Raw genomic sequence first — 24469 nt, forward strand, 5'->3', positions numbered from 1 at the left:
GGCAAGTGTCTTCACTGACATTTTCAACATGTCCCTGACTGAGTCTGTAATACCAACATGTTTCAAGCAGACCACCATAGTCCCTGTGCCCAAGAACACTAAGATAACCTGCCTAAATGACTACCGACCCGTAGCACTCACGTCTGTAGCCATGAAGTGCTTCGAAAGGCTGGTCATGGCTCACATCAACACCATTATCCCAGAAACCCTAGACCCACTCCAATTTGCATACCGCCCCAACAGATCCACAGATGATGCAATCTCTATTGCACTCCACACTGCCCTTTCCCACCTGGACAAGAGGAACACCTACGTGAGAATGCTATTCATTGACTACAGCTCAGCATTCAACACCATAGTGCCCTCAAAGCTCATCACTAAGCTAAGGACCCTGGGACTAAACACCTCCCTCTGCAACTGGATCCTGGACTTCCTGACGGGCCGCCCCCAGGTGGTAAGGGTAGGTAACAACACATCTGCCACGCTGTGCTCAGTCCCCTCCTGTACTCCGTTCACCCATGACTGCATGGCCAGGCACGACTCCAACACCATCATTAAGTTTGCCGACGACACAACAGTGGTAGGCCTGATCACCGACAACGATGAGACAGCCTATAGGGAGGAGGTCAGAGACCTGGCCGTGTGGTGCCAGGATAACAACCTCTCCCTCAACGTGCTCAAGACAAAGGAGATGATTGTGGACTACAGGAAAAAAAAGAGGACTGAGCACGCCCCCATTCTCATCGACGGGGCTGTAGTGGAACAGGTTGAGAGCTTCAAGTTCCTTGGTGTCCACATCACCAACAAACTATCATGGTCCAAACACACCAAGACAGTCGTGAAGAGGGCACGACAAAGCCTATTCCCCCTCAGGAGACTGAAAAGATTTGGCATGGGTCCTCAGATCCTCAAAGAGTTCTACAGCTGCACCATCGAGAGCATCCTGACTGGTTGCATCACGGCCTGGTATGGCAACTGCTCGGCCTCCGACCGCAAGGCACTACAGAGGGTAGTGCGTACGGCCCAGTACATCACTGGGGCCAAGCTTCCTGTCATCCAGGACCTCTATACCAGGCGGTGTCAGAGGAAGGCCCTAAAAATTATCAAAGACTCCAGCCACCCTAGTCATAGACTGTTCTCTCTGCTACCGCACGGCAAGCGGTACCGGAGCGCCAAGTCTAGGTCCAAAAGGCTTCTTAACAGCTTCTACCCCCAAGCCATAAGACTCCTGAATGGCTACCCAGACTATTTGCATTCTTAAACTGCATTGTTGGGCTTGTAAGTAAGCATTTCACTGTAATGTCTACACCCGTTGTATTCGGCGCATGTGGCAAATACAATTTGATTTGATTTGATTTGAAGGAGTCAGAATGAACGCAGAGAACATTGTGTTATCCACAGATAATAATTACACTGTGATCTTAGTGCGCTAATTGGTCCTAGAGCATTCATAATTAGCTACATTGGTTCCCCTACACACCTTGTTGGATGGAAAATGGCAGCACACCACAAAGGAAGGGGAAACCTGGGTGTGGAATTAACCTTCAAGTAATATTTATGTTATTCCCAGTAGTGCCTGCTCTGTTCTTAAAAGAACACATATAATATAAGTTCAAAATCTGACTTCAAGTGAAAATGACCAAATGTAATCAAACCTATGTAATTCAAGTGCAGGAACATTATCTGTTCTGCTTTGTAAAGAACCCCCTAAATAATAGTCACCTGAAATACACCAGCTAACCAAACAACACTGTGCAGGTCTGATTTGTGCTCTGTCATGTGTAGGTATGTTTAGGCTAGTGTGGGGCAGGTAGGTTTAGGCTAGTGTGGGGCAGGTAGGTTTAGGCTAGTGTGGGGCAGGTAGGTTTATGCTAGTGTGGGGCAGGTAGGTTTAGGCTAGTGTGGGGCAGGTAGGTTTAGACTAGTGTAGGGCAGGTAGGTTTAGGCTAGTGTGGGGCAGGTAGGTTTATGCTAGTGTGGGGCAGGTAGGTTTAGGCTAGTGTGGGGCAGGTAGGTTTAGGCTAGTGTGTGGCAGGTAGGCTAGTGTGGGGCAGGTAGGTTTAGGCTAGTGTGGGGCAGGTAGGTTTAGGCTAGTGTGGGGCAGGTAGGTTTAGGCTAGTGTGGGGCAGGTAGGTTTAGGCTAGTGTGGGGCAGGTAGGTTTAGGCTAGTGTGGGGCAGGTAGGTTTAGGCTAGTGTGTGGCAGGTAGGTTTAGGCTAGTGTGGGGCAGGTAGGTTTAGGCTAGTGTAGGGCAGGTAGGTTTAGGCTAGTGTGGGGCAGGTAGGTTTATGCTAGTGTGGGGCAGGTATGTTTAGGCTAGTGTGGGGCAGGTAGGTTTAGGCTAGTGTGGGGCAGGTAGGCTAGTGTGGGGCAGGTAGGTTTAGGCTAGTGTGTGGCAGGTAGGTTTAGGCTAGTGTGGGGCAGGTATGTTTAGGCTAGTGTGGGGCAGGTAGGTTTAGGCTAGTGTGTGGCAGGTATGTTTAGGCTAGTGTGTGGCAGGTAGGCTAGTGTGGGGCAGGTAGGTTTAGGCTAGTGTGGGGCAGGTAGGTTTAGGCTAGTGTGTGGCAGGTAGGCTAGTGTGGGGCAGGTAGGTTTAGGCTAGTGTGGGGCAGGTAGGTTTAGGCTAGTGTGTGGCAGGTAGGTTTAGGCTAGTGTGGGGCAGGTAGGTTTAGGCTAGTGTGGGGCAGGTAGGTTTATGCTAGTGTGGGGCAGGTATGTTTAGGCTAGTGTGGGGCAGGTAGGTTTAGGCTAGTGTGGGGCAGGTAGGCTAGTGTGGGGCAGGTAGGTTTAGGCTAGTGTGTGGCAGGTAGGTTTAGGCTAGTGTGGGGCAGGTATGTTTAGGCTAGTGTGGGGCAGGTAGGTTTAGGCTAGTGTGTGGCAGGTATGTTTAGGCTAGTGTGTGGCAGGTAGGCTAGTGTGGGGCAGGTAGGTTTAGGCTAGTGTGGGGCAGGTAGGTTTAGGCTAGTGTGTGGCAGGTAGGCTAGTGTGGGGCAGGTAGGTTTAGGCTAGTGTGGGGCAGGTAGGTTTAGGCTAGTGTGGGGCAGGTAGGTTTAGGCTAGTGTGGGGCAGGTAGGTTTAGGCTAGTGTGGGGCAGGTAGGTTTAGGCTAGTGTGGGGCAGGTAGGTTTAGGCTAGTGTGGGGCAGGTGCAGCCGTCCCTATTCCTTATCTTAACCTTTTCTCTAACATAATGGCTGGGTGCTGTGACCATGGCACTGTGTAACACGATCCTGTATTGACAGAGAGGGAACAGGTGCTTTAAATCTGATTTGGACACTGTGCTGGACACCAGGCTTAGATTACTTGGCTGAGGCTGTCTCACAAATGGCACCAATAGGGCTTTGGTCAAAAGTAATGCACTATATAAGGAATAGGGTGCTATTTTGGATGTAGACTGAGAGACAAAGCTGCGAGGCAGCGCTCTGCTATCCTCTTATCTACATGGCAGCCTGGATATGATGGTTGCCATGTTACTAAATGGGGGTTTTAAATTGGATGGCCTGGAATGGCGAATGCAGGTGTATCTGCTAATACACTGAGGGAGAAGGGAGTGCCACGCGGTACACGTGACACATATAGGAACTAGTACTGTCAGATTGATTATATGATCTAAGATTAAAAAGCACAGCAACATGTTGAATAACTGTGCTTCTATCTTATGGTTCAGAACATGCTGTGTACTACAGCTCTATGGATATTAGCTGCAATATGTCACTTTTTGGGTGACCCGACCAAATTCACATAGAAATGTGAGTTATAGAGCTGTCATTCTCATTGAAAGCAAGTCTAAGAAGCGGTAGATCTGTTCTATGTACGCAATTTCTTTGCTTCTTACATTTCGTTTTTGCCTCTTTTACTTTCGGCTTTGTACACCAGCTTTATTTTGGTTATGGAAATTATATTTCACATTGGTTTAGAGGGTACAATGAGTTTCTACACTATACTTGCTTGTTTTGTCACATAAACTGAAATTAGGTGAACTATTAGAATTTTAGCAACCAGGAAATGGCGGAGCAGTTTTCTGCATAGTGCATCTTTAAGAATATAGGCTGATATTTAAAAAAAAAAGGAATGTGCTGTGATTAGTGACATTCAAATGGTCAAATTCTAATAAAGTTCTGATTTAGTATAACATTACATTTGTTGCATATCCAACACAAGTGTTTGATTAAGTTTGAAATGCCTTCCTTTCCTTGTCTCCTTTTCTTTCATGACCTTTTAGGTGAACAGACTATTTCACTTCCACCTCTCCCATCACCCAGATCAGTGATCATGGAGGAAGAGGACACAAAGAGACCAAGCTAGTTACAACTATTGAGACACAGACTAGGTGCGGCAGACACTGGCTTATGACTGACTGTGTGGTAAGTGGACTGTGCTCCTTTACCTGTTTAACAGCAGAGGCAAACATTCCTAACCATCTGTCATAGCAACTATCTGCTGCCCTCATCTATATTAATATAAGCCCTTTAAAAATAGCCTGGGGAGGTGTGTGTGGAAAGACTACTAAAGAAAAGTTATATAAAATATATACATATACAATACCACTGAAAAAGCTTGACAACTAATTATAAGCAATGTTCAAGACTGCAATGCTGTTTGTCCATGGAGTGCCTTACCCTTGATGGAATAATCACCATTCACATAAAATAACTTTTGAATTTTATCCATCACAATACCATTCACATAAAATAACTTTAGAATTATATTCATCACAATATTTTACTGTTTGAAACAAATATCTAGGTTTTAAAAACTCCATGCTAAGTGGGGAATCCATCCACTTTAAAACAGCACCCTCTTGTGGGCATGTAAATTACACACTAAAGATACTTCCCTTCTTTCTCCTATCATCTCTCTCCCTCTCATTCTGTTAACCTGGAGACAGTGAGTACTTGCCCATCTGCATTCCCGGGCATGTTAAACCACCAACCAGCCTGTTCATCAGCTGCTGCTGTGCCCACCTGGTCCTTGGTGATCTGCTTGGATGGCGCGTTGATACCCAGCTCCTCCAGAGGGTAGACAATCTGGCGTCGCGGGCGCACCGGGACCATGAAGTTCAGGACAGAGGTCAGGTAATGGGCACACGAGTTCTGAGGGGAGTGGAAAAGGGGCAAGGGTCAGGTGAGGTGATATCTATGAGTTATACCATTGATGGAGGCAAAGGAGGGGGGTGACTAACAGGTGCCAAAATGGCACCCTATTCCCTATATAGTGTACTACTTTTGACCAGGGCCCATAAGAGCTCTGTAGGGGATGCCATTTGGGACGCAGACATAATTAGTTCTGATGAAGAGGTTGTTTTATCCGATTTACCCGACCATCAACGTGCTCCTGAATAGAAACCCCTTCTACTGAATAGAACTTCCACTGCCTCAGTCATGGCTGACCAACCCTATACTCCAGCATCCACTGCCCAAATGATGATTCCCTCTCCCATTAGATTTTCCATAATTCCATAATTCCATTATTCTATTTACACCTCACCATCTGGTGCATGTTTGTAGAAGTTAATTAGCAGAGGGGAAGGAGGAGGATGAGGAGAAGGCCTCTACACAGTGAGGAAATGTCTTCTAACAGTCCAGAGAGGTGGACCTGGCAGTCCTATATCAGCACCTGCTGCTCCAATCCCAGAGAGAGTTGGTGAAGAGTGGCTGGGCAGGCGCTGAGGAACACTGCACTTATGAATATCTGTTAGTGAACACAATGTGCACGCACACATGAACACATGCACACACACACACATGCACACACACACAGAGGTCCTCTGTAGCTCAATTGGAAGAGCATGGCGCTTGTAATGCCAGGGTAGTGGGTTTGATCCCCGGGACCACCCATACGTAAAAATGTATGCACACATGACTGTAAGTCGCTTTGGATAAAAGCGTCTGCTAAATGGCATATTATTATATTATTACAGTGGAATGGGTAAGGTGAGAAGTCAATACGAGCTTTACAGGCTGTTTCTCTCACCTTCTGGCTGTGGTAGGAGGGGTAGATTGGGTAGTAGAGGCAGGATTTGTGGGCCAGCCGCAGTGCCTCCTTTAGGAAGTGTTTGGCGTAGTGCTGGAAGATGGGGTTGAGGGCAAAGTGACACAGCTGGCCGTGCTCCTCATAGCGGTGGTGGCTGAAGTAGATGAAGTTCTCAATGTTGTAGTTGGCTCGGATGTAATCTATATCCTGAGAGAGAGAGAGGGAGGGGGAGAGAGAGAGAGAGAGAGAGAGAAATAGGGGGGGAGAGAGAGAGAGAGAGAGAGAGAGAGAGAGAGAGAGAGAGAGAGAGAGAGAGAGAGAGAGAGAGAGAGAGAGAGAGAGAGAGAGAGAGAGAGAGAGTTTAAGTAGTACTAAATCTATGAAAGCAAAATACCATTGAAGTCTGTCTAGGGAAGATAAACAAGAAAATTACCTCCTCATTTCTGATAATTACAATCCCAACTAGTTGGTTCTGAACTTGGGCTATAAACGCCTGCAAGGGTGTTCCATCCTGGAAGACAGACACAGAGAAAGAGAGATGAGATATTAGACTTAAGGATTACACATAAATATGGTTCCATTTTCATTTCCAAAGTAATTATCTGTGTTGGAGCTCTGTCATAGTCATGTTTGACAGCTGGGGTGTCAATCACCACTGGAAATGTGGTTTACATGGTAATTAGTTACTTCCTTGCAAAAACCATCAATCAATCAGTGATACTCCAAGTCTTCCAACGTAATAATTGTAATCACTCTGGAACAGTTTTTGTGTGATTGATTGATTGATTGATAAACTGAGACTAGCTATATAAGAACAAAGTAAATGGAACTAGTGGTTGTTGTACTATTCCTTGTCCTATTGGCAGTAGTATGCCCTGTGTGTGTCTGACCATGTCTCTATGGGCCTGGTAAAACATGTCCAGGTCCTCCAGCAGGCTATCATGCAGGCTGAGTCTCTTCACCATGTCACAGACAGCAGGCCTGTCCGCAGACACTGCCAGAGTCACGACAAATGTCCTGAGGAGACAACAAGACCATGATTGACATTACACAAGCAATTTCCATTGTATATACACATCCAGGGATTTCTCCCCCCAAAAGCATGTCTCTCTTCAATTCTCCAATAACATCCATCTCAATTTGATCTTTGTAAGATAAATAATGAGATACATGCATGCTAAAACCTTATATGTATGTCAATGGCTAAAACTATTGAAATGTTCTGTTGGGGACTATACTAATACCCACTTGAGCAGGCCAGAGCGGTGGAAGATGTAGAGCTCCTGGGGCAGACTGCTGGTGTGGTGTGGTACCACCCTGAGGAAGCTCTGGAGCAGGGGGAACTCAGGGGCCAACTTGGGCACAGAGATGATGCAGAAATCACGGTCCTGTTGAGGAAACAAGGAGATTGGCTTCATGCTTATCACATGCAGTAACCTCAGATTCAAAGAGCCTCCACAATGAGGAAATCAATGAGTATAGGATGTCCGTCAAAAATGGTTTAGTAATAAGACTTATTAGAGGGGTACTTACAGGGAAAAGTTTAAATATATTGGGCAGGAAGTCCACCGATCTGTAGGAGGAGATGAATGAGGGAAGTTAAATGAAACTGTGTCTCTGCCAAGGCTCTAATCAGAGCCAACATGGAGATCACAGCAGTGGAACAACTGGCCAAGCAATCTGGCCAAGCAATCCGCACATCTCAGTACTTCTCTCCTTCAAGTTGCTGTCACTTTAAGCACCATACTCATTAATTACATGCTCATTCTCGGTGGGGAGTAACTGGCTTCCATATTCCAGAACAGCTGGACAGTAAGGCGATAGAGAGAGAGACCCAGCGGGAGCCAGCTAACAATCACACAGCTAAAGACGGATACACACTGGAGGGCTGCCATGACTAGTGAAAGGTTGTTTCAACAGATTCATGAAGTGGAGAAAGCAAAACTACATTTGATCACCTTCGATTAATGGGAATTTATTTCCTCTTTATTTTTCCAAATACAAACCCTTTTTTCAAATGAGTTAGTTAAACTCTCATCCAAACAATGGCAGTATAATTACTAGGTAATTACTTAATCAATTAATTACTTAGTAATCAAATTATCGTCGCTGTTTGATCAAAACATCTTATCTCCAAAACAGAAACTTTTTAGAAAAGTGATTTCTTTAAAACACATTTTCCCATTAACGAACCAACTATATTGAAACTTCAGAACCTATTTTGAATACATTTTATTGGTCCTAGAGTAATGAAATGTTCCGAGTACATTGAGGGGAGTTCCTGCTTTCAATAAATAAATACAAATATTGAGTTATGACTTTCTCCTGAACTTACCTCATTTCAAATGTCTTGTTGATTACAAATAACTGAATACAGAATGCATTGGGTGTTAGTGAGACTCTTGGTTCCAGAGTCATTTCTGAATCCTGAGGCTCTGCAGCACAAGCCTGGCTGTCCCCTGGCTGCAATGAGAACAATACAATGTTAATATATCAATAGGCGATGAAGGAGCGCCTATAGCTAGGTGGATATAAAGGAAATACCATAAGGAATTCATAATTGGTTTACCTCTGATACTTCACTGGGTATTGCTGTAACGCCACCTTGATCCAAATCTTTTGTCTGGTCCACGTCCTGTGATGATACCTTGCAATTCATGTAATCACACCAATATGTCACATTGTGCCTAACAATGGCATATCTGTTATACCCTTACAGTATCGTTAATCTTGGACACATGGGTCCTTCTGGGTCAGATTCATCTCATACTGTACCTCTCCAGTGGTACCCTGTGGGCTGATGGTGTTGGTGTCCCCTGGAGGCCCCTCTCCCTCTGGCTCAGGGGCAGTCTCAGTCAGGCCCTCTGGACTGGACTTATACAGACCGTTGAAGGGCCCAAGCTCAAAGCACTCGTTGAGCAGCTTCAAGTTGATGTCACCACTCACACTGATGAAACCCACAGCAGTTCCCTCATTCTGTGAAGACAGAACACAGACAGACAGTCACAGTCATTTTACTGTAAAGCCATTTGTAATTAAAATAAAGTGTATCAACACTAGTAATATACATGTGCATACTATCAAACTTGACCAATTACAGTATTTTGTTCTAGGCAATAAGTAAATAATTGACAAAGCTCTTAAGAAGAAGAGAGGCCTGAATAGCACAACCCTCTTGGGAAGTGTTGTGCTGTTTGTTCTCTGAATGGAGAACACATCCAGGCAAAACCCCCAAAATGCTACAGATGTCTGGACACAATATGTTCAGTGAGAGCCTGTTTTGGCAGTGTCAACTCTCATCTACCATATGCTGCCATGAACACGTGTCAGCTTGAGTTGCAGGGAGGGGAGGAAAGATCTGTCATCTTCTAAGTCCCGGGGGAATGACCCCAACGGGATTTCTGTGAACCAGGCAAAAGCATCTGCACCGATGTTATTATATTTTAAATGGCCTTAACTCTCTGATAGTGGATCAGAGACAAAGACAACATCAGAAAGAACAAAATGGCTGACTTGATCCATAGCTTAATAATCATAAGGGCTAACGTTTTTTCCTCTCCTGTGGTTTTGGCTGAAGTTGGAATGTATTAAGGAGAAATAAATATATTCTCATGACAACAAAGAAATAAAACTGTAAACATAGCTGACCTCACAAACAGCTGCATGATTTTCGTCATCCTGAGCCTCGATGAGTTCAACCAGAAAGTAAGGCCCATAGCATTCTGTGAGGGCCTTTGTCTGCTCCGCAAAGATGTGTGTGAGGTCGTCATGATCCTCCACCCTGTAACAGAAGCTTCAATCATTTGATGAAAGCGATGAGCAACCCAAGGATCATCAGAATAGAAATACGTGTGAAGGTTTTGAAATAACAGCCTGGTCTCATAGACTTGACGTAACATAGTAAATGTAAATCCGGGACACTGAAATTAGTATATGTTACGTTTGGTATGGTTACATAACACAGATGGTTACTTAAGGCAAAAATGAAAGTAGGGTGGTTGGTCGGGGTGGATGGGTGGGCGTATAACGCCCCTAAAGGTTGTTCGAATCTGATCATGGACAATTTCAGCATTTTAGCTAATTAGCAACTTTCAACTACTTTCTACTTTTTAACTACTTTGCAACTATTTAGCATGTTAGCTAACCCTTCCCCTAACCCTTTTAGCTAACCCTTCTCCTAACCCAAACCTTAACCATTTAACCTAACTCCTAAACAACCCTAACCTTAACCCAGCTAGCTAACGTTAGCCACCTAGACACCTAGCTAGAATTCATAACATATCATACATTTAGCAAATTCGTAACATATTGTACCTTTTGCTAATTCGTAACATATTATACGTTTTGCAAATTCATAACATAGCATAACATAGCATAACATAACATAACTCAGCAAAAAAAGAAACTGCCCTTTTTCAGGACCCTGTCTTTCAAAGATAATTCGTAAAAATCCAAATCACTTCACAGATCTTTATTGTAAAGGGTTTAAACACTGTTTCCCATGCTTGTTCAATGAACCATAAAAAAATAATGAACATGCACCTGTGGAACGGTCGTTAAGACACTAACAGCTTACAGACAGTACGCAATTAAGGTCACAGTTGAAAACTTAGGACACTAAAAAGAGGCCTTTCTACTGACTCTGAAAAACACCAAAAGAAAGATGCCCAGGGTCCCTGCTCATCTGTGTGAACATGCCTTAGGCATGCTGCAAGGAGGCATGAGGCCTGCAGATGTAGCCAGGGCAATAAATAGCAATGTCCGTACTGTGAGACGCCTAAGACAGCGCTACAGGGAGACAGGACGGACAGCTGATCGTCCTCGCAGTGGCAGACCACATGTAACAACACCTGCACAGGATCAGAACATCCGAACATCACACCTGCAGGACAGGTACAGGATGGCAACAACAACTGCACGAGTTACACCAGGAATGCACAATCCCTCCATCAGTGCTCAGACAGTCCACAATAGCCTGAGAAAGGCTGGACTGAGGGCTTGTAGGCCTGTTGTAAGGCAGGTCCTCACCAGACATCAATTCCAAAAAGTAAGTTATCATACTGTGAACTGCAAAATCAAATTTGAGAGTATAAAGCAAAAGTGCTATGGGTACAGAACGCAGGTGTGTTAAAATGACTATGAGGACCTGGCTCGGCGGACATGCAGCCTTGGGCAATAGTTGTGTCTGTGGCACACAAACGCTGAACACTGGGGCCCTGGATCCTTCAGACTCTTCATGGGCTCAAATATCTTTACCAGGGCACGCTCTGAAAACACACAGTGGGAGTGGGCATACTGTGAATCCTTTAGAATCATATATTTTGTAATACATGACGATGAAGGTTTACTAATACGATTACACATTTTGTATTTAATATTCTATAATAAAAGGACTACACACTTACCTAGACATCGACTAGTTGGGGTGACCAAGCAGATGTATTGCAGCTCTGTGATAGCATTGAACACAGTTCTGTAAGAAGAAGATGTTTACTGTTCTTATTGCACAATCCATCACCCTGTCAAGAACATACAGTGCATGCAATATCACATCATGAGAATCTAATTTCTCATGCTGAAATTTGATGGAATGGCTGTGGAATCAAATTGGAAAAGCATATGTGGTATAGGAATGGCAGACTGCTGTATCACTAGTTGCCACAAACAGGATTCAAACCTGGTCTTATTATATTATGGAAAAGTTGAACATGTAATATTTTTGAGCCTGCGTTATGAAAGGGGTTGTTACATGATTATGAGCAATGCCATGCCATCACTTGTTAGTGCTGCTCACTTTGCCACTCAGTTTTTTGCTGATTGCATACATTGAAAACATTAATAAACTCCTTACCACAGGTGGCTGGTGGCACCTTAATTGGGGAGGACATGCTCATTGTAATGGTTGGAATGGAATAAATGGAATGGTGTCAAACACATCAAACACATGGTTTCCATGTGTTTGATACCATTCCCTTCACTCCATTCCAGCCATTATTGGGAGCCATACTCCCCTCACCAACCTCTTGTGCTCCCTACCTTACAATCTCGTTGGCACTCCCGATGGAGAAGATCGGCTGTGCCACGAAGAGGTGCAGGAAGAGTGTGTTCAGAGGCTGTGGTAACAAGAAAACACAGTTAAACCCACAGAGGAAAGAAAACAAGAACAAGTATAGTCTCTCTTTTAGTTGATACAAACCGTGTATTTTTCAGTGCTGTAATTGTCATGCAGGAATGCTTCCCAACAAGCTTGATCCACAATGTCTCCAATGGGGTGATCAGAGAAGGCAGCATGGGCCAAGACCTCATTCTTTGCATTGCTCAGGGTCACTGCCAGATTGGCCTTCTCTCTGAGGATACCAACATACTGACAGTGAGGCCAGGATAAATGGTTGTGGTCCAGTTCTCATTTACAACCGCGACCTAGCCAATATAAAGCAAAGCAGTGCGATAAAAACAACAACACAGAGTTACATATGGGGTAAAACAAAACATAAAGTCAAAAAATACAACAGAAAATATATATACAGTGTGTGCAAATGTAGCAAGTTATGGAGGTAAGGCAATAAATAGGCTATAGTGCAAAATAATTACAATTAGTATTAACATTGGAATGATAGATGTGCAAGAGATGATGTGCAAATAGAGATACTGGGGTGCAAAAGAGCAAAATAAATAACAATATAGGGATGAGGTAGTTGGGTGGGCTAATTTCAGATGGGCTGTGTACAGGTGCAGTGATCGGTAAGGTGCTCTGACAACTGATGCTTAAAGTTAGTGAGGGAGATAAGAGTCTCCAGCTTCAGAGATTTTTGCAATTCGTTCCAGTCATTGGCAGCAGAGAACTGGAAGGAATGGCGGCCAAAGGAGGTGTTGGCTTTGGGGATGACCAGTGAGATATACCTGCTGGAGCGCAGACCACGGGTGGGTGCTGCTATGGTGACCAATGAGCTAAGATAAGGCGGGGATTTGCCTAGCAGTGATTTATAGATGGCCTGGAGCCAGTGGGTTTGACGACGAACATGTAGTGAGGACCAGCCAACAAGAGCGTACAGGTCACAGTGGTGGGTAGTGTATGGGGCTTTGGAGACTAAACGGATGGCACTGTGATAGACTACATCCAATTTGCTGAGTAGAGTGTTGGAGGCTATTTTGTAAATGACATCGCCGAAGTCAAGGATCGGTAGGATAGTCAGTTTTACGAGGGCATGTTTGGCAGCATGAGTGAAGGAGGCTTTGTTGCGAAATAGGAAGCCGATTCTAGATTTAACTTTGGATTGGAGATTCTTAATGTGAGTCTGGAAGGAGAGTTTACAGTCTAACCAGACACCTAGGTATTTGTAGTTGTCCACATACTCTAGGTCAGACCCGTCGAGAGTAGTGATTCTAGTCGGGTGGGCGGGTGCCAGCAGCGTTCGATTGAAGAGCATGCATTTAGTTTTACTAGTGTTTAAGAGCAGTTGGAGGCTACTGAAGGAGTGTTGTATGGCATTGAAGCTCGTTTGGAGGTTTGTTAACACAGTGTCCAATGAAGGGCCAGATGTATACAAAATGGTGTCGTCTGCGTAGAGGTGGATCTGAGAGTCACCAGCAGCAAGAGCGACATCATTGATATACACGGAGAAAAGAGTCGGCCCAAGAATTGAACCCTGTGGCACCCCCATAGAGACTGCCATAGGTCCAGACAACAGGCCCTCCGATTTGACACATTGAACTCTATCTGAGAAGAAGTTGGTGAACCAGGCGAGGCAGTCATCTGAGAAACCAAGGCTATTTAGTCTGCCAATAAGAATGCGGTGGTTGACAGAGTCGAAAGCCTTGGCCAGGTCGATGAAGACGGCTGCACAGTACTGTCTATTATCGATCGTGGTTATAATATCGTTTAGGACCTTGAGCGTGGCTGAAGTGCACCCATGACCAGCTAGGAAACCGGATTGCATAGCGGAGAAGGTACGGTGGGATTCGAAATGGTCGGTGATCTGTTTGTTAACTTGGCTTTCAAATACTTTCGAAAGGCAGGGCAGGATGGATATGGGTCTGTACAAGTGCATGTTTATGCATTCTGCATTCTGATATGATAAAACTAAACTAATGATGTAACAACAAATATTTTCCACCTTGAGTGTGAATATCTGTTGCATGCATTTGGCAGACATGATTAAGGCTATGCATACTCACAGTAGATGAATGACATTTACTCTTCCAAATACTGCTACTGTGGCAGGACTGATCAGGCTATTGATCTCATGTGCATCTGATGACTCTGTTCTCCTCACAGACACAGTCTCAACTTTGCCACCCGAGGAAGTTATGGTCCTCATCTTTCTCTGATTTTGGGAGAGAAAAGGTAACGAGAAAATAATCTACTTAAATAGCTTGACAATACAAAATTTGCCAAAACACAACAAATGCATTCCTGTAATAATTCAATTACTAGCTATAGGGTATCATATCAAGTATTTACACATTGGAGTCCACTCCTGTAGTATTCTTGTCAAATTATCCTAACATCAACGCTAACTCACCTGGTGGAAGCAATAATTTTTCAAGTTCTCGTATATATTCTTCCAAATTTGCAACAACGATGCAAATCAGGGTTTCTCTTTCATGCTTAGCTAGCTCATTATTGAAACATAAAGTGTCAATAACTGTTTGTTCTCCTGTATTCAACTAAAACTAAGAAATAAAGTAAAACTAACGCTAGCTCCAGCTAATGGGGATGTGTAACCATAGAAACACAACGCTCGGTGACGTGTTGGGGTGAAGGGTTGCAGTTCATAGGTTACGTTTGACCCGCGCATGTTTGAAAGTGTCATGGCGGAGCGCTGTGAAAATATTCAAAACTGATCGAATCGTCGTGTATTAATGATTCAGTTGTAATAGTTATTTCTCATTGACTCTACCATACAACCAAGCAAAATGGCATCCACTGCGGCAGGGAAACAGAGGATACCGAAAGTGGCGAAGGTAGCGAAAATTTCAAAACAGCTAACGAACTTGTATGGCCTAGCCAGGTAGCTAACCATAACAAGACTTGTCCTTTGTTTTGGTACGAATGTAGATTACTTCTAGCTACTTTAAACTAACGAACGGGTAGCATGCTATGTAAGAACTGCAATTTTTTATTTGTTTAACTAATGTAGATGATTCTATCGAGAAATCTGACCCAACTGTAGCTACATACTTAGCTATTTAAAGTTTATACATTTTAGTCATTTAGCAGACGCTCTTATCCAGAGCGACTTACAGTTATTGAGTGCATACATTTTTTATTTTATTTTTCATACTGGCCCCCCGTGGGAATCGAACCCACAACTCTGGCGTTACAAACACCATGCTCTACCAACTGAGCTACATCCCTGCCAGCCATTCCCTCCCCTACCCTGGACGACACTGGGCCAATTGTGCGCCGCTCCATGGGTCTCCAGGTCGGCTATGACAGAGCCTGGATTCGAACCAGGATCTCTAGTGGCACAGCTAGCACTGCGATGCAGTGCCTTAGACGAACTGTTTCCATTTGGAACATGTACTAGCTATGTAGCTAACTAGTATGGTCTTCAATCAACTAGTTTCCTCCATTTCCAAAATAATGTCTTAATTTGTGCTGTAAAGGTGAAAAACAAAGCTCCAGCAGAGGTACAAATCACAGCTGAGCAGTTGCTCAGGGAGGCAAAGGAGAGGGAGCTCGAGCTTCTTCCACCGCCACCCAAGCAGAAGATCACTGATGAAGAGGAGTTGAACGATTACAAGTTGAAGAAGAGGAAGGTAAGACTCCACGTGACACATGCATTACACTTCAGACTTCAGTCTTGCTGTTGATATTCTGTTGGTCTGCCAACCTGCCAGTTTCAACATGCCCAATTGTCTGCAAATCTTGTGAAGTAATGTTACACAGTAGTAAATACATACTGGACTCGACTCCATACTCATAGGGATTTGAAGACAACATCAGAAAGAATCGTACTGTTATCAGCAACTGGATAAAATACGCACAATGGGAGGAGAGCCTGAAAGAAGTCCAGAGGTAAGTTAATGCATGTCAATGTCTCTGTGAAGCTGATGATTGTGATTCATACATATATGGAGTCTAATGTGAATGTAGCTGGATTTTGACAGGGATACTTGTTGTACATGGAATCTGATGGGAATGTTATAGATGGATTTTGACTGGGATACTTGTTGTCTGACCTTTTTCTCACACTTTTCCCCATAGGGCTCGCTCTATTTACGAGCGTGCTCTGGATGTAGACCACCGAAACATAGCTCTGTGGCTGAAGTATGCAGAGATGGAGATGAAGAACCGGCAGGTGAACCACGCCCGTAACATCTGGGACAGAGCCATCACCATCTTGCCCCGTGTCAACCAGTTCTGGTACTGAACAACTTTACCTCTCCTAAACTGAGCATATCTGGCTAAAAAAATCATCAGATTGATGTGCTCACACTTGTTTTGATCATCAATGAATCAGACATTTGCAGAATAATGACTAAAGCAATGCTAAGTCTACCATCAATATGCAAAATGTTGTCGCTTATCTGTTCTTTTGCTGTTTTCCCTCTTTCAGGTACAAGTACAGTTACATGGAGGAGATGCTGGGCAACATCGCTGGCTGCAGACAGGTGTTTGAGCGCTGGACAGAGTGGGAACCAGAGGAACAAGCCTGGCACTCCTACATCAACTTTGAGCTGCGCTACAAGGAGGTCGACAAGGCCCGCTCCATCTATGAGAGATATATCCTTTTGATGGGAAGTGCTTAGAGCAGGGGTGTCAAACGTCCGGCCCGCGGGCCGGATCATGCCCGCAAACTGGTTTAATCCGGCCCGCGAGATGATTTTGTAAAGTATAAAAATGCGCTGCAATTTTTCAATAAAATAAACTGCTGTTCCAATTGTGTCCAATGGATGGCGCAATAGCAATTGTGTTAAGCAAGCAAACTGTTTATACCGGGGCAGAGCAAGTAGGTCAAGCAAGTGCAGCCAGTCCGGATGAGCTACTTTGTTTTGCCTGCGATATTTATTACGGCTTCTACTTTTAACATTATGTGCTTTGGCACCCTCATTGCCCCAATATGTCTCTGTCAAAAAAAAGAAAAGTGGACGCAGAGTGTTCCAAGAAAAATGGTAATCCTCCTATTTATTCACATAATTGAATGGGAAAGCTGTATGTTTGGTGTGTTCACAGCATGTTGCAGTGCTGAAAGAATATAACCTTTGTCGCCACTATGTGAGTCTTCATGCCGACAAATTTGACAACTTTCAAGGACAGCGGAGAAGAGAAAAGGTGAATGAACTGTTGGCGGGTCTGAAGAAACAGCAGTCTGTGTTTACTCACAGCCGAGACATCAGTGATGCTGCAGTGAAAGCTAGCTACCTCATTGCTAATGAAATCGCAGTGGCTTCAAAACCATTTAGTGAGGGTGAATTTGTAAAAACATGCATGATGAAGGCAGCGGAGATTGTGTGCCCTGAAAGCGCCAGGCTTTTGCAAATATCAGCCTGACAAGAAACACAGTTGCAGACAGGATTTCCGATCTTTCAGTGGATTTGGACAGCCAGTTGAAGCAAAAAGTAAAGTAATTTATTGCGTTTTCGGTTGCAATTGATGAAAGCACGGACATTACAGATGTTGCACAACTGGCCATTTTCATCCGCGGAGTTGATGACACATTGACCGTCACCGAGGAGTTCGTGGAGTTGGTGCCGATGACAGATACAACGACAGCAGCTGATATTTTCACCGCACTCGTCGGCGCGTTGGACAGGGTCGGAGTGGACTGGTCCCGCGCTGTCAGCCTGGCTACAGATGGTGCGCCCTCAATGATCGGGAAAAAAGCAGGCGTTGTGACAAAGTTCAGAGAGAAAGTGCAATCTGCAAATGGAGGATTTGATTTTTGGACTTTTCACTGTATTTTGCACCAGGAGGCTTTGTGTTGCAAGTCATTAAAGATGGATAACGTCCTGAAGGTGGTCATCCAAACTGTTAATTTCATCCGATCCAGAAGCCTGAATCACCGTCAGTTTGACAGCCTTCTCAGAGAGAAAGACCACATCTATGGCCTGCCATACCACACTGAGGTAAGATGGTTAAGCCGAGGTGCTGTGCTGAGGCGTTTCTTTGATTTACGAGAAGAAATTGAACAGTTCATGGAAGAAAAGGGCAAACCAGTGTTAGAATTTCATTCTGCAGAATGGATGCAGGACCTTGCATTTATGGTGGATGTTACAAAGCACCTGAATAACTTGAACAAACAGCTGCAAGGGCGCAACAAAGTTGTCACGCAGTATTATGACAGCATACGTTCTTTCAAGTTGAAGCTGTCATTGTGGGAGACGCAACTCGCCGGTGGTGATGCAGCTCACTTCCCCTGTCTGAAAAATGTGTGCGTGACCCAACATGTGGCAGACATGAAGCGGTTCAAAGATAAAATAACGGGACTGTTACGGGAGTTTGAGCAACGCTTTCAGATTTTTGGTGAACTGGAGAAAGACTTCAAAGTTTTTTGCTCGCCATTCACCGTGAATCCCTCTGATCTGCCCGTCAGCATCCAACTTGAAATAATAGACTTGCAGTGTGACTCGGATTTGAAGGGCAAATTTGCCGCAGCTGGCTTGGACACATTTTATCAGAATCTCTTGCCAGGTTACCCCAACTTGACAGCCCTCGCTGCAAAACTGTTGTGCATGTTTGGAACCACATATCTTTGTGAGCAAGATTTCTCTGTAATGAGCATAAATAAAACAAAGCTGCGCTCAAGGCTCACGCACAAGCAATTGAATCACATCCTGAAGTTGGCTGCCACTCAGGATGTGACGCCTGATATTGATGCACTGGTGAAAGCTAAAAGATGCCAGGTATCAGGAGTCAAATAAACTATGCAACCCCACTTAAAGTGCTGCATGAGACACCCTGATATAGTTCTGTGATATACTTCTGTGAATCACTAAGGCTTTGTGTGTTTGTCCTCAGAATTTTCAAATAACTTGGTGTTTTGTGATTAATAGTGATGATGTGCTTTTGGACACACTGTCCTCAGGCTCCAGCTTTATGTTTATATGTTTTTATGTTGATGTGCTATTGTTTTTAATTGTTTTTATTTTATTTGTATATTTAACCTATTCTTGACTCTGTGGTTCTTGCACTTGTTTGGGGAACAGGATTTCATTATTTTTATCTACATTTCTGCCTGAGAAATGACACCCTGATATAGTTCTGTGATCTGTGAAACAGTTCTGTGAATCACTGAGGCATTATGTGTTTGTGTTCTTTTTCTTTAGAATTTTCAAATAAACTTGAGGTGTTTTATGATTAATAGTGATGTTGTGCTTGTACTATTTTGGACACACTGTCCTCAGGCTCCAGCTTTATGTTTTATTTTGATCGTATTAAAACAAAGAAAACAATCTGAAGTTGTTGTTTTAAAGTTATATATACCATGATTTTACCGGTCCGGCCCACTTGGGAATAGATTTTCCTCCATGTGGCCCCTGAGCTAAAATGAGTTTGACACCCCTGGCTTAGAGCAATGGCTTACTACAATGTATTGGCAAATGAGTTGTGGTTGCTGACTGTATATATGCATTATTCATTAACAGGTGTTTTATTCTAACAGATTACATTTGTAATAATGCATTGCAACCTATGGTAGTGATATTACCTTCATATTGTCATCATGCCTGTAGAGTGCATCCCTCTCTTTTAAAGCTCCTTAACTCCAGTGCACTTGTGATTGTCCACCCTGACGTGAAGAATTGGATCAAGTACGCCCGTTTCGAAGAGAAGCACGGCTACATCGCCCATGGGAGGAAGGTGTTTGAAAGATCAGTGGAGTTCTTTGGCGAGGAGCATGTTGATGAGAAGCTCTTTGTGGCCTTCGCCAGATTTGAAGAGAAACAGAAAGAGGTTTGTAAATCTGACACTTTGAACCATGTCAGTTTTATTCCCACACATCTATACTGTTCTCCAACTGTGGTCAACAGAACAACACAACTTTGTCTCTTAGTTTGAGCGGGTTCGAGTCATCTACAAATACGCCCTGGACAGAATCCCCAAGCAGCAGGCTCAGGAGCTCTTCAAGTTCTACACCGTGTTTGAGAAGAAGTTTGGAGACCGGAGGGGAATTGAGGACGTCATCGTCAGCAAGAGGAGATTTCAGTATGAAGAGGAAGTCAAGGTAAATTCAATTAAACCTGTGAAGTTTCGCAAAGATTTCACCCAAAAATAAACCATTAAAACACAATATTCTATCCACTAATAGCTTTCTATTTGATTGTGTTTTGCTTCTTGTATAGGCAAGCCCACACAATTATGACGCATGGTTTGATTACCTACGCCTGGTGGAGAGCGATGCGGATCCTGACACTGCCAGGGAGGTCTATGAGAGAGCCATCGCCAACATCCCTCCTATACAGGAGAAAAGGCACTGGAGAAGATACATTTACCTGTGGATAAACTACGCTCTATATGAAGAACTGGAGGTCCAGGTAGGCCTGCATTGCACCTCTGTGTGTTTATATAATGGCTATTAGGGATGTAACGATTCACCGGTACGCATCGGTCCCCGATTCAAATGTTTAAGATACGACTGCATCGGTACACGGACCCCAAACCGATCCAATTGTAGCATGCATCGGTCAGAAAATCGATTCAAACGTTACGAATCGCTGATTCACTAACATTTTTTTTCTCATATTACTTTCTCTCTACTTTCCGAAAATACACAACATGACCAAAAGTATGTGGACACCTGCTCGTCGAACATCTCATTCCAAAATCATGGGCATTAATATGGAGTGGTCCCCCCTTTGCTGCTATAACAGCCTCCACTCTTCTGGGAAGGCTTCCCACTAGATGTTGGAACATTGCTGCTGGGATTTGCTTCCATTCAGCCACGAGCATTAGTGAGGTCGGACACTGATGTTGGGCGATTAGGACTGGCTCGCAGTCGGCGTTCCAATTCATCCCGAAGGTGTTCGATAAGGTTGAGGTCAGGGCTCTGTGCTGGCCAGTCAAGTTCTTCCACACCGATCTCGACATACCATTTCTGTATGGACCTCGCTTTGTGCACGGGGGCATTGTCATGCTGAAACAGGAAAGGGCCTTCCCCAAACTGTTGCCACAACATTGGAAGCACAGAATCGTCTAGAATGTCATTGTATTCTGTAGCGTTTCAATTTCCCTTCACTGGAACTAAGGGGCCTAGCCCAAACCATGAAAAACAGCCCCAGACCATTATTCCTCCTCCACCAATATTTAGTTGGCACTATGCATTTGGGCAGATAGCGTTCTCCTAGCATCCACCAAACCCAGATTCGTCCGTCGGACTGCCAGATGGTGAAGCGTGATTCATCACTCCAGAGAGCGCATTTCCACTGCTTCAGAGTCCAATGGCGGCGAGATTTACACCCTCCAGCCGACGCTTGGCATTGCTCATGGTGATCTTTGGCTTGTGTACGGCTGCTCGGCCATGGAAACCCCTTTCATGAAGCTCCCGACAAACAGTTCTTGTGCTGACGTTGTTTCCAGAGGCAGTTTGGAACTTGGTAGTGAGTGTTGCAACCGATGACAGACGATTTTTACATGCTACACGCTTCAGCACTCGGCGGTCCCGTTCTGTGAGCTTGTGTGGCCTACCACTTCGCGGCTGAGCCGTTGTTGCTCCTAGACGTTTCCACTTCACAATAACAGCACTTACAGTTGACCGGGGCAGCTCTACCAGGGCAGAAATTTTATGAACTGACTTGTTGGAAAGGTGGCATCCTATGATGGTGCCACGTTGAAAGTCAGTGAGCTCTTCAGTAAGGCCATTCTAATGCCAATGTTTGTCTATGGAGATTGCATGGCTGTGTGCTCGATTTTATACACCTGTCAGCAATGGGTGTGGCTGACATAGCCAAATCCACTATTTTGAAGGGGTGTCCACATACTTTTGTATATATAGTGTACCTCATATTTTGTGACAACTGATGTATCCTCTCCTTCAGTGGCTATGTCATAGCTAATTTGTAAATGGTAATTATTGATACATTACAAGCTCAAACACTTAATCTGCAAAAATTAGTGGGTGATGGTGATTTCAGAACCAAAGTGGGGGGACAAAAAACACAGGCTACGTTGCTGATAGTGGTAGTGGGGTGGTAGATGCTTAGTCTCCCTTATGGCTCAGATCAGGTGCCTACATACTAGTATACACCATAGACATACATCATTTACACACACAGAGACACGCAGACAGAGAAGTCAGCTCAGACAGGCCCAGCTCATGAGCTCCATCAGCAGCAGATATGAATTTAGAATGGAAAATGAATGTGTTTATGCAACAAATGTTAGTGCATCGAACCGAATCACATCAATTCGTTCTCTAATCAAACCAAATAGCACCGAATCGTTTCAAACTAAAACGTATCGTATTGGAGCCCATGTATCTAGATACGTATCGAATCGTCTTGAAAGGGAAAGATGCACATCCCTATTGGCTATGATTCTCACATTGCTAAGTGTGACATTGTGCATATGCCTGTGGATTTCAGTGCTTATTGTGTTGATTGGCAGGACCCAGAGAGAACAAGGCAGGTGTACCAGGCATGTCTGGATCTCATCCCTCACAAAAAGGTATTGGCAGTTTACAGTCAATGGCACCTCTCTTTCTGAAATGGGGCTTAATAATACATTTGATATGCAACAAAAAAAACATTAATCAACAAATCATCATACTTATTACTTTATTTCCTTCCTCATAGTTCACGTTTGCCAAGATGTGGCTACTCTACGGCCAATTTGAAATACGCCAGAAGAACCTCCAAGCTGCCAGACGAGGCTTGGTAAGGTCCCTACTTATGGCTGTTGATAATTTGTTTTTCATTGTGATACTTCAAACTTGACATATTTTCTGTAATGTGGCCTTCTCCCTCTCCCCAGGGCACAGCCATTGGTAAATGTCCAAAGAACAAGCTGTTCAAGGGCTACATTGAACTGGAGCTGCAGCTCAGAGAGTTTGACCGATGCAGGAAGCTCTATGAGAAGTACCTGGAGTTTGCCCCAGAGAACTGCACCACCTGGATCAAGTTCTCTGAGCTGGAGACCATCCTGGGAGACACAGAGAGGGCCCGGGCCATCTTCGAGCTGGCCATCGGACAGCCACGACTGGACATGCCAGAGGTCGGGCTCAAAAACACTCACCCAGGGCATTTATTTACTCACTGTATTGGCTTTCCACTTTTAGCATGTCTGAAGACACTCTTCACGTGAAAAGTATTGTTGTGGAAACGAATGAAAACAACTAAAAGTATTTTACTTTCAAATGTTATATTTTTAAATCTTAGGTGTTGTGGAAGTCCTACATGGACTTTGAAATGGAGCAGGAAGAGTGTGACAACACCAGAGGCCTCTACCAGAGACTGTTGCAGCGCACACAGCACGTCAAGGTGAGAACTGTCCCTTTAACCTTGACCTGACTGTCCCATGCTACATTACTCACCTGCCTAACACTCACTGTAGCTCAACAACTCATCAAACAATACTTGATCATTGTGTAATTTTGCTAAATGTGTTACCTGCAGGTCTGGATCAGCTATGCCCAGTATGAGCTGTCCATCGATACCTCTGACCGGCTGCAGAGGTGTAGGGGGATATTTGAGGAGGCCAACAAGGGCCTGAGGAGTTGTGAGGAGAAGGAGGAGCGTCTGATGCTGCTGGAGTCTTGGAAGGAGTTTGAGCAGGAGTTTGGCTCAGACACGACCAGGGAGAGGGTGAAGAAACTGCTGCCGGAAAAGGTGAAGAAGAGGAGAAAGCTCACGGCAGAGGATGGGGTAAGTAGTGTTTCTCTTGGCCTTATCATACCAATCCAACATCAATTCATTACCCTTGTTTATGTCACGTGGTTCGGTTGATCGCTAATTGGCTTTTCATTTTGATGCATCAGTCGGATGCAGGGTGGGAGGAGTACTACGACTACATCTTCCCTGAGGATGCAGCCAACCAGCCCAACCTCAAGCTGCTCGCCATGGCCAAGATGTGGAAGAGGCAGCAACAAGAAGACGAAGAGGAGGAGGAGCAGGAAGAGGATGAGGAAGAACACAATGGAGGAGTGGATAGAGGTAGAGTGGAGAAAGTTAGGGGCAAAGAAATGGTGGAAGAAGAAGACGGAAGAGGGGAGAGAGGTATAGACAAAGAAATGACAGAAGACTCAGCATCACCATCATCAGAAAAGCCTATGGTCAGTGATCCTGTGCCTGAAAAAGACCCAGAGAGCACATACGATGACAGAGATGATTCTGATGAAAGCAGTAGTGGAAGCAGCAGCAGCAGTAGTGACAGTGACAATGATGGTGGTGAGAAACAGCCCAAGAAGAGCAATAAGGACTCAGCGAAAGATTAGCTTGTCTGGGATTCTTTTTTTTTTACTAATGAAAAATTGGGACAAGTTGGGGACTTCATTGGGTAATTTCTATTGCTTAAAAAAAGTATTTGTTTCATTCATTTACTGTGGTGCAATGACAGTGTAAA

The 24469-nt window shown here is 44.3% G+C and overlaps 2 protein-coding genes across 2 annotated transcripts in view; one reads left to right on the forward strand and one right to left on the reverse strand.

Annotated features, from left to right (window-relative positions):
- cfap61 (cilia and flagella associated protein 61) overlaps positions 1–14288 on the reverse strand; it is a gene marked incomplete at both ends in the record, with an annotated part of 30901 nt that extends 16613 nt beyond the window's left edge. The window contains 15 exons of the mRNA XM_084150875.1: positions 4962–5090; positions 5971–6177; positions 6404–6481; positions 6861–6987; positions 7219–7358; positions 7504–7543; positions 8306–8433; positions 8540–8617; positions 8746–8946; positions 9619–9751; positions 11117–11237; positions 11376–11443; positions 12007–12083; positions 12167–12317; positions 14146–14288. Of these exons, the coding sequence (XP_084007001.1) occupies positions 4962–5090; positions 5971–6177; positions 6404–6481; positions 6861–6987; positions 7219–7358; positions 7504–7543; positions 8306–8433; positions 8540–8617; positions 8746–8946; positions 9619–9751; positions 11117–11237; positions 11376–11443; positions 12007–12083; positions 12167–12317; positions 14146–14288 (1821 nt within the window). The remainder of the gene's footprint in view (positions 1–4961; positions 5091–5970; positions 6178–6403; positions 6482–6860; positions 6988–7218; positions 7359–7503; positions 7544–8305; positions 8434–8539; positions 8618–8745; positions 8947–9618; positions 9752–11116; positions 11238–11375; positions 11444–12006; positions 12084–12166; positions 12318–14145) is intronic.
- Positions 14289–14774: 486 nt separating this feature from the next.
- On the forward strand, positions 14775–24413 carry LOC311108255 (crooked neck-like protein 1). The gene is made up of 14 exons (XM_084150876.1): positions 14775–14934; positions 15580–15732; positions 15900–15991; positions 16181–16339; positions 16533–16699; positions 19689–19867; positions 19968–20138; positions 20257–20448; positions 22517–22576; positions 22705–22785; positions 22883–23122; positions 23287–23388; positions 23524–23772; positions 23886–24413. Exons 1-14 carry the CDS (start codon positions 14887–14889, stop codon positions 24339–24341), a joined length of 2349 nt encoding a protein of 782 aa, XP_084007002.1. The 5' UTR covers positions 14775–14886; the 3' UTR covers positions 24342–24413.
- The last annotated feature ends 56 nt before the right edge of the window (positions 24414–24469 follow it).

This window comes from Coregonus lavaretus (genome assembly GCF_964263955.1).
Source record: "Coregonus lavaretus genome assembly, chromosome: 33".
Taxonomy (NCBI): domain Eukaryota; kingdom Metazoa; phylum Chordata; class Actinopteri; order Salmoniformes; family Salmonidae; genus Coregonus; species Coregonus lavaretus.

Bases quoted from the DNA above. Each gene is read 5' to 3' on its own strand.
- LOC311108255 (XM_084150876.1), top strand. From the start codon at position 14,887: ATGGCATCCACTGCGGCAGGGAAACAGAGGATACCGAAAGTGGCGAAG. The intron at 16,700-19,688 runs ATATCCTTTTGA...ACTCCAGTGCAC, and splicing joins CCGCTCCATCTATGAGAGAT to TTGTGATTGTCCACCCTGAC. The intron at 20,139-20,256 runs GTAAATTCAATT...CTTCTTGTATAG, and splicing joins AGTATGAAGAGGAAGTCAAG to GCAAGCCCACACAATTATGA.